Source organism: Pagrus major, chromosome 7 (assembly GCF_040436345.1).
Source record: "Pagrus major chromosome 7, Pma_NU_1.0".
NCBI classification, from domain to species: Eukaryota; Metazoa; Chordata; class Actinopteri; order Spariformes; family Sparidae; genus Pagrus; species Pagrus major.
The window spans coordinates 5414725-5428119 of record NC_133221.1 but is presented as its reverse complement, the minus strand read 5'-3'; the positions used below and the strand labels follow the sequence as shown (position 1 = coordinate 5428119).

The 13395-nt window shown below is 37.5% G+C and overlaps 1 protein-coding gene across 1 annotated transcript; it reads left to right on the top strand.

The window, feature by feature from the left end:
* Positions 1-672: 672 nt before the first annotated feature.
* On the top strand, positions 673-11266 carry LOC140999612 (C4b-binding protein alpha chain-like). The gene is made up of 11 exons (XM_073470103.1): positions 673-730; positions 2436-2532; positions 2647-2835; positions 3033-3101; positions 3373-3450; positions 3543-3722; positions 7256-7435; positions 8140-8241; positions 9082-9117; positions 9664-9837; positions 10784-11266. Exons 2-11 carry the CDS (start codon positions 2475-2477, stop codon positions 10849-10851), a joined length of 1134 nt encoding a protein of 377 aa, XP_073326204.1. The 5' UTR covers positions 673-730; positions 2436-2474; the 3' UTR covers positions 10852-11266.
* The last annotated feature ends 2129 nt before the right edge of the window (positions 11267-13395 follow it).

Sequence of the window (13395 nt, the reverse complement as noted above, 5' to 3'; positions counted from 1 at the left end):
GCTTGGTAAAAGGTGGTAAAACAAAGACAATATGACCTGATCCCACCAACTCAAGCAGCACTCAAGGAGCATGCCAAACGTGCATCTTATGAGGCTGGATACATGTTGGGACAGGCATTAAAGCAACAACCAGAAATGCCAAGCCCATCCGACTGGGGATGGATGAAACAAAATGAGGAGTGGAAAATCTTTTGGAGTCCTCTTCCACCTATTGCAGAGAGTTGTTGGGAGTTGACCAAATGGCCGCCAATTTGAAATTTCAAGTGGCTGGGACAATTTTCTTGTCAAGTGACCCATGGAGACTGCTCATGCCAATTGTCATGCTTGTATCACCAAATGCACGATTCTGCCTAAAATCAGCTCTTAGCCGCTCCACTAAGAAGAAGTGAGGCCTAGTAGGCACCTGTGCCCCTCAGCCCACGACCTCATAAGCCAATCAAAAATGACTTTAAACGTCTTAAAATGCTCTTTTGACGTTTCATTTTTTTAACGGTTTGTGTAGACAGCTTGTTTCCTTTTGTGCTCACATTTTCCTTCAATATAAACATTTCACACTGCGGGCTCACAGCACGTTTCAAAGTCGGGCACAGTTTCGGTTTAGGAAAAAAAATGCGTCACAGTTCATGAGGCCACGCCCATTTCCGTCAAGACAACAGAGGAGAAGAAGGAGGCAGCCTGACTTCCACTGTGTGACGGCAGCCATTGTGGCAGCCTCTTCGTATTTCACTGGGTAAGTTCAAAATACACCCTTTTCTTTGACAAACTGTGCTACCGAACCGAAAACAGAACCGCGGTAACGCTCTCACTCGAATGGAACCGTCTTAACGTTTGTCGATGCTATGTTAGCTAAACGATACCAAGCTAACCCAGCTTAAGGTTGCGATTTCACGACTTGAATAGTGAATTTGATACGAGCAAATTCGTACGTCGAGTTGAAGACAGGTAAACGCAGTTTCAGTATCCCGAAGTTTTATCGATAACTTCGGCATAGATCCCGTTTTTATTAAAGTTGACTATAGTTGAGCTTGCGCCATTAGTGTTAGCACGACGCGTTACCGCCCACCTTGTTTCGACGAAGGAAGATGGAGGGGAAACATGCCTTATCTACTAGTTTTAAGGACTAACATTTCACTGCTGTATCGACATCCTTGTATTTCTGTTCTTTGAAACGTATGCCGAATGTGTCAGTCAAAACTGTCGTTGTGGAAAAGTTGTAAAGTAGCTCTGTAGGATTAGCTTCATAAGCAGTGTCACGTTATTTGGCAAAATATTAAAGGATTTTGAATGGAGTTTGGTGCAGTTAACGTTTTCTCCAGTCGGCTACCAACGACAAGCCTGAGCGCATTTCTGTCAATACACATCCATTATAGACCTAATACCTGTCGTTATCTACATACGTACGTATGTATTGTGTATTTTATCCTAAACTGAACTAATATTTATGTTTTAGTTCGATGTGAGTGAGGTAGCTAGTTGTTATTAGTGGGCTGTGCTATGCAAAGCCCACTATGGACACCTCTATAGCAAAGCTATAGGTGTCCATAGTGTTATTGCTCGCGCCGTTTTTTGGCACTTAACTTGCCCCGCACCGTTGAGCGCACACAAACAAAAAATACATCAAAACGTGCGTCTCGATCGGGCGAGGTGTGCTCTTATTCAAATTTCCAAAAAATTAATTTTTCGCGTCGTAAGACGCGAAAAACTGCGACAAATTTCCCATAAGGAATGAATGGGACGAGGTCAAAAAAATCGCAAATCTGCGACGTTTTTCAAACATCTCCTGCTCTGGCCTACGTTCACCTAGAAACACCATTCAAACTTTAAAATGTAGGCACGGGTCATGTCTCTTTGAGTTGTATTTGAACTTTTTTCCTACGATGTTTTGTTTTTGAACAGTGACCCTTTAATGATGGTGAGTGATTTTGGAAAAATTCAGGATTTTCAATGATTGTGTATGGTGGAATGTTCGTGCAGCAGGCTGCAGGAGCCAAATGACAGAGTGGTGGACACTCAAAAAAACTCTCAGAAATTCTCTCTTTCCGTGACGACCCCAGCCACAAATTACACAGTAGAACCGTGATTTTTCACAGAGTTGTAGCCGCACTTGTCTTCTTTCTCCCAATGTGTCTACTTTATCAGTATGATTTACGTTTTTTGATCTTTCTGCCTCTAACCGACAAGAGTAGCTCTCAACTGCTCCATTCACTTCAATGTAAATCACACACACGCAGGCAGGCAGGCAGGCAGGCAGACGACACACGCATGGGGCAAAACACAGCACAGCCCACTCTCGCGATTTCCCAACGGGGAATTGTCTAGTGGATAACTTGCATGTCCGAAATTGAATGTGTTCCGCGGAGGCGTCAGTAGTATAAACCATCTTAACCACTAATCATCTAATCATCTGACATATATTTGCTTTTCGTCTTTGCCAGAAAACTCGCTGACTTCAGTCAGACTTTCCAGTTGCCATCATGGGCGTCACTGACTTCCTACTACTGAGCTGTTTAGGATTTGCCATCACTGCTCATGGTGAGACACAGATAGGCTTGTGACACATTATTATAAACAAGCTGGTGTTTCGTCTGACGTTCACTTGTCCTCACTGCTGGTGCTCACCTGTCTCTTTCTTAATTGTCATCACAGCTCAAGACTGTTCTGTACCTGATGGAGGACCCAACATGCATTTGAAGGACGAATACATCCTTAAAGAAACTTTTGCCAGTGGGGATCAAGCGGCCTTTACCTGTAATACTGGTTACCTTTTTGATGGAGGGTCCCCATCCATTACTTGTACTGCTGGCAGTTGGAGTACTGTGAGGCTAAAATGCGAGAGTAAATATTAGCACTTTCTATTCTCTATTCTCAAATTTGAAGCCCTCTTGTGAATTACAGCTTATCATCATAAAAATGCTCTTTTATGTGGAAAACTGACATTATCTGGTGACCAGTTTGTTGTCATTGGTTCATAATGGTATTCACTCATTTTAAAGGGTGGAGTTTAATACTAATGAGAGTTTTCTTTTTTGCAGGGAATAACTGTGGCAATCCTGGAGAAATGGAAAATGGACAGATTCATTACCCTAAAGAGAATTTGTTTGGTGATCATATTGAAATCACTTGCAATGATGGGTAACTAATAAACTGAGATGATTCATGTGATGGTTCATGTTCATAGAAATTATTTTTGAAATGTAGTTGTGAGTACTGTATTTTAACACTATAGTGTAGAAAACACCTGTTTCCAAATGAAAAAAAACGTTTAATTCTAATCAAAGTGGATTGCTCAGTAGGGCTCACTTAGTTTTCAGTGTTTTCAGTGTTGCTGTATGATGTAAAAAATGTTTTTAATTTTTTTACTTCCTTGATTAGTTACAGATTGGTTGGTTGGTAAAAGTCGAATCACTTGTGGAGCACAAGGGTGGATGGACAAGTTGCCGATATGTGAAGGTTGGTAGTCTCAATGTGTTTATACAAAATACATTACTAAATAAACTTTGGCAACTTTTTCCATTCTAATAGATCTCATTTTTATTTTACAGTGGTGACTTGTGATCGGCCACCTCTGGTTAGCGATGCCACCTTCACTCCACACAAAGACTCCTATGACTATGGAGATGCTGTATGCTACAACTGTACAGCAGGTTTGACACTCAGTGGACCAGAGTTAATATCATGTTCAGATGATGGAACATTTCAGCCTGCTCCCCCAACATGTGTTAGTAAGTGTTTTTAATTTTTTTCTAACCTTTCTCAACATATTCACAGTGTAATCTCAGCTGTTACTGATACTCTCATGTACTTTGAAAATGTTTTTTTTTAAATTTTTTTGTTTTTACAAATGTGATCATTTCCATGTTAAATTTTCTTTGCCTGCAGAGGTTGAATGTAAAGATTTTGACATCTTAAATGGTGACTGTGTTAGGGGTTCTCAACCACCTCATGGACACAAGGCTATGGTCGAGTACAAGTGCAGAAAAGGATTTAACATGGTCGGGCAGTCTACCTTGATATGTGAGATAAACAGTCAGTGGTCAGCTGAACCTCCAAGATGTGACGGTAAGTTAAATGAAAACAACTACTTCACGTCCTTTATACTTGGCTATTTTTAGATTCCCTTTTAGTCTTAATTTGAATTGTTTTTTCCCCTTCTTTTGCTATGTGGTAGGGCTGGGCAATATTAATATATTGTTATCATGATATGAGAGTAATATTTTGTATATCATTATATTGTAATGTGGCAATGGTGTTGTCTTTTCCTGGTTTTAAAGGTCCAGTTTGTTAGACATTAGATTATTGAGTCTTATTCCCAAAAAGTCTTATTCCCTAAAAACCCTTTAACGGCTGCATTACACTAAAGTGATTTAATTTTCTAAACTTAACAGAGTTTTCTACTTATTCTAATACTAACCTTTACCCAGTCAGTCATTGTGTCCACATTACTAAGGATTATTTATTGAAAATGATATCGATGTTATTTATTGAGATATCTGATCTTGTGGCCCAATTCAGCATTTGCAAAGTTCTTTTGAGCAGATTTAGAAATATCAAGACATATATTGTTGGCAGTAAATGGCAGTATTATTTTAAGTCCATATTGTCCAGCCCCACTAGGTTGTTAAATACAGTTTTAAAAGTCAGGAAGATGCTGTAGCACCACGGTTCGAAAAACTGTTGTAGTGGTTTTTGCCCCCCCCGCAAGTGGCCCTTTTTATTTATGTGATGAAAGGCCTACAGTATGATGAAAGAACACATTTAAAGTGATGTCATATTTATTTTACAGTGGTGACTTGTGATCGGCCACCTCTGGTCAGGGATACCACCTTAGCTCCACACAAAGACTCCTATAACTTTGGAGAAGTTGTACGCTACAGCTGTGAAGCAGGTTTGACACTCAGTGGATCAGAGTCAGCTTCATGTTCAGATGATGGAACATTTCAGCCTGCTCCCCCAACATGTATTAGTAAGTGTTTTTAATTTTTTTCCAACCTTTCTCAACATATTCACAGTGTAATCTCAGCTGTTACTAATACTCTCACGTACTTCAGAAAAGTTTTTTGTTTTTTTTCACAAATGTGATCGTTTCCATGTTAAATTTTCTTTGCCTGCAGAGGTTGAATGTGAAGATCTTGACATTTTAAATGCTGACTGGATTAGGGGTTCTCGACCACCTCATTGACACAAGGCTGTGGTCGAGTACAAGTGCAGAAAAGGATTTAAAATGGTCGGGCAGTCTACCTTGATATGTGAGATAAACAGTCAGTGGTCACCTGAACCTCCAAGATGTGAAAGTAAGTTACTTCTGTAGATGAAAGTCTAGCTGTTATGTTTGTCATCACAGTCTTGCATGTGATCAGCGTAATCACATCACGTCCTTTATACTTGGCTATTTTTAGATTCCCTTTTAGTCTTAATTTGAATTGTTTTTTCCCCTTCTTTTGCTATGTGGTAGGACTGGGCAATAGTAATATATTGTTATCATTATATTGTAATATGGCAATGGTGTTGTCTTTTCCTGGTTTTAAAGGTCCAGTTTATTAGATCAGATTATTGAGTCTTATTCCCAAAAAGTCTTATTCCCTAAAAATCCTTTAAAGGCTGCATTACCAGAATTTTCTACTTATTCTAATACTAACCTTTACCCAGTCAGTCATTGTGTCCACATTACTAAGGATTATTTATTGAAAATGATATTGATGTTATTTATTGAGATATCTGATCTTGTGGCCCAGTTCAGCATTTACGAAGTTCTTTTGAGCAGATTTAGAAATATCAAGACATATTGTTGGCAGTAAATGGCAGTATTATTTTAAGTCCATATTGCCCAGCCCCACTAGGTGGTTAAATACAGTTTTAAAAGTCAGGAAGATGCTGTAGCACCACGGTTCGAAAAACTGTTGTAGTGTTTTTTGCTCCCCTGTAAGTGGCCCTTTTTTATTTATGTGATGAAAGGTCTACAGTATGATGAAAAAACACATTTAAAATTTCAGGATGAATCCCTGAAATTAGTTACAAGTCTTCTACCGTACATCAAACAAGTTCTTAATAGCAGCAGTATTCAGCAGTTTAAACTGGCAGTATTCTCAGATTTGAAGCCTTATTTGGTCTTCTTCGTTCATTCTAGTGTTTTTATTTTCAGCATATTTTCTCCCAAAGTCAGGAAGTTTCTCTAATATATCATCTCACAACCTCTTCTTATATATTTTGCTCTCACTCAAATAATACTTTGTTATGAAATTACTATATTGAGTCAATAATAAGTCTTCTACCACAAGTTCCCTAATAGAAGCAATAATCCACAACCAGTTTGAAGGCCTTTGCAAACCAAAATCCGTTTTGTTTTTTTTGTCCACAATTGCTGCACGTTTTAAAAATAAATACTACCTCATGTTGTATCAGTCATGTTTACGCACTGAGTCCGAAACGTAGACCTCTGAACCGTAGACATACTGCCAGTGGCTGTTCAGTATCAACTGGTGCGCAGAAAAGAGTGGTTTTCTCTTTAATGTGTGGTTCCAGTACAGCTAGCAGTGTATCAACTGGACCACTGACATCATAAAATATACCTTGAAGTGTTGGGATAATTCTTCAGCCTCTTTATCAGCAGCTGAAATTCTCCTGGCCCCTGTTCTGTTTTCAGGATTGGGCGGACCCACAATTTTCTTTTGTTTTTCAGTAAGTGACAGGACCACAGAGTCATCTTCAATTACAGTGAATTATTGCAAGGAATAGAATAATAAACACATCAGACTTATTGTTTAAGGTTTCTGTACGTAATGTTTTTTCCTTGAATGATTTTTTTAAAAAAACACAAAGGTGTGCAAAGACTTTAAACAGTCAATGTTCTCTGATTTTGAACCCTGATGTACATATTATCTCACAACATCTTCTTCATCCATTCTAATAGATGTCATATTTATTTTACAGTGGTGACTTGTGATCGGCCACCTCTGGTCAGGGATGCCACCTTAGCTCCACACAAAGACTCCTATAACTTTGGAGAAGTTGTACGCTACAGCTGTGAAGCAGGTTTGACACTCAGTGGATCAGAGTCAGCTTCATGTTCAGATGATGGAACATTTCAGCCTGCTCCCCCAACATGTATTAGTAAGTGTTTTTAATTTTTTTCCAACCTTTCTCAACATATTCACAGTGTAATCTCAGCTGTTACTAATACTCTCACGTACTTCAGAAAAGTTTTTTGTTTTTTTTCACAAATGTGATCGTTTCCATGTTAAATTTTCTTTGCCTGCAGAGGTTGAATGTGAAGATCTTGACATCTTAAATGCTGACTGGATTAGTGGTTCTCGACCACCTCATGGACACAAGGCTGTGGTCGAGTACAGGTGCAGAAAAGGATTTAAAATGGTCGGGCAGTCTACCTTGACATGTGAGATAAACAGTCAGTGGTCAGCTGAACCTCCAAGATGTGACGGTAAGTTAAATGAAAACGACCACTTGATTTTCTTCTGTAGATGAAAGTCTAGCTGTTATGTTTGTCATCACAGTCTTGCATGTGATCAGCGTAATCACATCACGTCCTTTATACTTGGCTACTTTTAGATTCCCTTTTAGTCTTAATTTGAATTGTTTTTTCCCCTTTTGCTATGTGGTAGGACTGGGCAATATTAATATATTGTTATTATTATATTGTAATATGGCAATGGTGTTGTCTTTTCCTGGTTTTAAAGGTCCTGTTTATTAGATTAGATTATTGAGTCTTATTCCCAAAAAGTCTTATTCCCTAAAAATCCTTTAAAGGCTGCCTTACCAGAGTTTTCTACTTATTCTAATACTAACCTTTACCCAGTCAGTCATTGTGTCCACATTACTAAGGATTATTTATTGAAAATGATATTGATGTTATTTATTGAGATATCTGCTCTTGTGGCCCAGTTCAGCATTTACGAAGTTCTTTTGAGCAGATTTAGAAATATCAAGACATATTGTTGGCAGTAAATGGCAGTATTATTTTAAGGCCATATTGTCCAGCCCCACTAGGTGGTTAAATACAGTTTTAAAAGTCAGGAAGTTGCTGTAGCACCACGGTTCGAAAAACTGTTGTAGTGTTTTTTGTGATGAAAGGCCTACAGTATGATGAAAAAACACATTTAAAGTGATGTCATATTTATTTTACAGTGGTGACTTGTGATCGGCCACCTCTGGTCAGGGATACCACCTTAGCTCCACACAAAGACTCCTATAACTTTGGAGAAGTTGTACGCTACAGCCGTGAAGCAGGTTTGACACTCAGTGGACCAGAGTTAATATCATGTTCAGATGATGGAACATTTCAGCCTGCTCCCCCAACATGTAATAGTGTTTTGAATTTTTTTCCAACCTTTCTCAACATATTCACAGTGTAATCTCAGCTGTAATCTCAGGTTGAATGTGAAGATCTTGACTTTTCCTGGTTTTAAAGGTCCAGTTTGTTAGACATTAGATTATTTATTATTATTCCGAAAAAGTCTTATTCCCTAAAACCCTTTGACGGCTGCATTACAGTGAAGTGATTTAATATTCTGAACTTACCAGAGTTTTCTACTTATTCTAATACTAACCTTTAACCAGTCAGTCATTGTGTCCACATTACTAAGGATTATTTATTGAAAATGATATCTATGTTATTTATTGAGATATCTGCTCTTGTGGCCCAGTTCAGCATTTGCGAAGTTCTTTTGAGCAGATATAAAAATATCAAGACATACTGTATATTGTGAATTGCTATATTGCCTAGAAAATGGCAGTATTATTTTAAGTCCATATTGTCCAGCCCCACAAGGTTGTTAAATACAGTTTTAAAAGTCATTTTGTAAAATTGGTGGGGTTACCCTTCAATACCTTACCATACCTTTCAGACAAGACCTTGCTGCTGTGTAATATCTTGGCATTTTCATTTTCAAAAGTTTGAGAACGGAAGTGAAAAGCCCGGTGACTTTATTGCAGATTCCATATGCGAGCATGTATATGCTTCCCACATAATGCTGGAAGAACACACTGAATCTTTCTGTGTGATCTTACCACATCTCTGATGGCAGTAATACTGTCCTCATAATCCTTTTGTTTTGTGTCTTTTCACAGAAATTGTAATCCCACCTCATCCCACAAAGAAACCAGGTAGAGTCCATATTAATGCTACAGAATTATCTTAAGCCATACAGTGTGTTCACTCAATGAAATTGTGCAGTTTGTTCAGTTGAGTGACCCTAGTGACAGTATGTATTTTTTTAACACATCTGCTCGTATAACTTTCCATAAGGTAATGTTAGATTGAATGATGTGACAGCAGACGATATGTGGTAGCTGTTAAAATCCATGACCAGGACTGTTGAATGATCGTGATGAAGCACTCTTCCTTGATCTGTAAGGTTCTGGAGTTCAATAGATACGTTTATGAATTTCTATTTTTTGAAATCCATAAACAGTTTCCTACTAGATTTTCCAGAATATTGTACTATACTACCACGGTATACAGGTATCAGGATAGTATCATGATATAAAATTACATAAACCTGAATGGGGGATATTACCCATGTTGCTCACTTCTCTTTGAAATTATTGCAGTTTTTTGCTTTTCACATTGATGTGGGTTGCTTCTGTTTGAGCACAATCAATATATTCAGAATTGTATTGATTTCTATTTACTTTTTTTCCCGGCTGCAGGCCTTTACTGTGAAGACCCTCACGTTAAACATGGCCACGTGACTAATGGTGCTCGACCCCCTTACAAACCCAATGATAAGGTCACATACAAGTGCTCAGTGCTCTATGAAATGGAAGGGGAGCCTACCCTGACATGTCAGCCAGATGGTCAGTGGTCACCTCCTCCCCCAGCATGTAAGTTTGGTCTTTATCTGAAAATCAACCTGTTACTTTTGAACATGAGCAAAACATACTGGTATGCCAATCACAGAATATTTTGTATGTGCAGCTAATTGAAGTTTCCCTTTTTGGATAAGATTAGCATTTTGTGTCTTTTAATTTCTTTTGCTAGGAGGTTAAATAAAGTTTCAAGTTGAATGGCACTCAATAGAGCGCATACCTTCGCCAAGGCCCCTTTAAATGAATCAAGCCTAATCCAATATCAAACTCTTTAGCATTGTATCACTCTGAATTAACTGCTTAATTTAAGCTCACCAGGTCTATAGGATCTGTGTCACTATGTGGCTGGTATCTATGAGTAACTACAATAATATGCTAGATGTTTTCATCAATATTCATGCTTTATTCCCTGAGAAATTAATGCCCATCTCACCATTTTAAAGAAAGTAAAATCCAGATCCAAACCAAAAGTTAATGGCAGGATGATGATAATGATAATAATAATAATAATGATAATAATAATAATAATAAAAATACTGATGATGATGATGATGATGATGATGATGATCTTTCAATAAAAATGATGTTCCTTATTTTTTTTTTCCATTGGTGAAAAGAAATTAAGGAGAACAATTTTTTTCATGTGTGAAACAGTAACCGTAAAAGAAATTCTCTGTTTCACACATGAACATTTTTTCCCACTTGGTTTCAGACATTAATTTTTTCCCCATTTGGTTTCCTGCAAAAAAAGTTAAGGAACCCATAAATTATCCTGGCAAAACTTTTTCAAGTCAAAAAGACAGGAGAGAAAACAATTCAGATCAAGCTTAGAAAATGGATTACTAGAAACAAACATTTCTTCCCTTGCACCTCAAGGCTTCTGTAACCAGCAGATGAGCATTATGGTTTTATCAAACCCAATGTTTGACACAGTTCTCTGTCCTTATTGTTTTTTTAACAGGCGCAGGGAATTCCGGAAAAGTTGTGGGTGTAATTATAGGAATACGTAAGTTACAACTTCATCCTTGAAAAGTAGAGCAAGAATGTAAATAGATAATGTCGACCCAAATGAAATGATGATGGCCTCAGAAGAACAGCATGGTGATATCACAGTAGACTATGGAGGACTTCTGAGGGCGTCAAGAAGAAATACTAGTCGAGTGTATTGTGACACACATATTGTGTCTGATGTTACATAAAGATGTATAGACTGTCATGACTGAACATTTTGCCTGCGCGTCGCTAATCTTTATTTATTGAACTCAAGTGTGTGAGGAAAAAAAAATAGTGTTATATATTTTGTATTGTTTTGAGGCTGGCGGAAAACTGCTTTTTATAGCTGCACTTTTTTTATTCAACGAATGAAATGCAATGAAAACAGTAACAATGACTCACCACTGTGTACACAATGTCATGTACTTAAATAAATATTATATATAAAATATGTTCACGGTCTTTGCTTATCATGACTGCGTCTTGTGTAACCCAGGTGTAGCACTTTGCTGTCAGGCAATGGAGCTTAAAGTCTCAGACAACTGGTCAAAATACTTGTTTTGAATTTCTTACAATTTTTGTCATCACAAATTCAAATAAAAGTTGAATCGTTAAATGTACATGTACATGAATTTCAGAATATCTTTTAAAAAAAATTTTGTGTTAATGTTACATTAATAATATGTCACCCCTTTTTTTTTTCTTAAATGAAGAACACATCCTCTAATATTTCCTTTTATTACAGTGCCACCTGGTTGACTTCACCCTGGCAATTGATCCCTTGATCAAATTGGCAGACGGACATCTAGTGGTGGGGGTGTTACAGTACAATACCAGAGAAATTCATCACTTAAATAGTATTGTGAGTACAGCTATAGGATTCTGTAGGGTCTTGTGTATTTGATAGATGTTTTGACATTAATTGTTTTCAAGAAAATCCACGAGTCAGGGTCATGATGATGATGATGATCCCCCATCCTAACACAGGAAACCAGTCTCTACAAATCAATCAAACTGATGGAGATTTTTTTTTTCAGCAGGTTAGACTTGTGCATATTTTTTTATTTTACTCACTTTGATGGAAATAAAAGCAAGTCTTAAAAAGACACTCAATGTCTTAAAGGTAAAGTTCACCAACAAAAAAAAATCAAAATTCTGTCATTGTCTCCTCACCCCCATGCCGATGGAAACTGGGATGAAGTTTCGTAGTCTAATGGACATTTCTGGAGCTTCACAGCAAAACAGTGTAGATGTAAAGATATTGTGTTAAAATATTACTTTAGTAAGAGTGAAGGTCACTCATACGGGTAGTACAAGTACAAATATCTGATATTTAATGTACTTAAGTATAAAAAGAAATTTTTGTTTAAATAAATGTACAAATATCAATAGTACACAATTGATATATTTACATGTGTGTTGTGTTCTTGAGGTTGACCGATTATGAGTCGGGTCGATTATTGGATCTTATAGTCAGCATTTTTCTAATCGGAGTAAGTAGACTGTTTTTTTTTTTTTATCGAATTGCTGATAAAATAACTCATTAATAAATAAAATGTGCTGCTTTGACTGATGCAACATGGAATCTGCAAAGTAACTAGTAAAAAAGTTATCAAATAAATGATGAATAATAAATAAATGGAAATACTCCATTACAAGTACATCAAAATTGTACTTAAGTACAGTACTTGAGTAAGTACTAGTACTTAGTTATGCATTTTCCTACTGAAATGAAGCTATTTTAATAAAATGAGGCAACAACTGTCACAATGGCAGCTGGGGAAGATGACTAATACAGTAAAAACAAGGCGTTGCTCTGTGATGCTCTGTGAATATTTCCTAGCTTGTTTAAAAAAGTGAACTTACTTTTATCAAATCAACCAAATGCAGTCAGCCTGACCATTCATTTTTCATTATATTCTTCCGTGTAAACAAGTCACACAATGGGGCAATCTGAAACGGGGGAGGAGTGCATGGGCGTATTTCACACACCGGAATTTCATTGCGGAAAGCCAAACCCTCACATCCTGTCCACAAATATTACAGCTCACATCTCCATCATGTCAGTGCAGTAGTACTGATTCCATGTTCCAAAAGCTTTTGGCTTTTTTGTCCCATTGAATGTAAAGCAATAACATGAGTGATATAGACCGATGTGATTTAGAACAAACAGGGATCATTTCCTCACAATTTTTAAATGCAAATACCTCACCCAGGTATTTGGAAACGAATCCCTTGCACAAACAATGAAGCAGCGGTGAGGTGTTTTATGGCATGGAGATATCTTGTCTTAATTGATGTGATAAAAATCCCAAGTGTCCACAGGAAGATGTGCAGGGCCGGACACAGAATACATCAAACAGCCCTCCCATCAGAAACTAGACATCAGAGAGCCTTGTTGCAACTTTGAAGATAAGGTTTTGGTGGTTCTCTCATCTGGTTGTTTTGTAGTTTTGGGGAAGGAAGGAGAAAAAAATAGTAAAAAAAAGGAACATTACTTATAAGAAGACAGAACGTATCGCACATCACTTCCTCATATTGACTCTGCCTGGGTTTGGTCCATTACATCACACTCTGTGA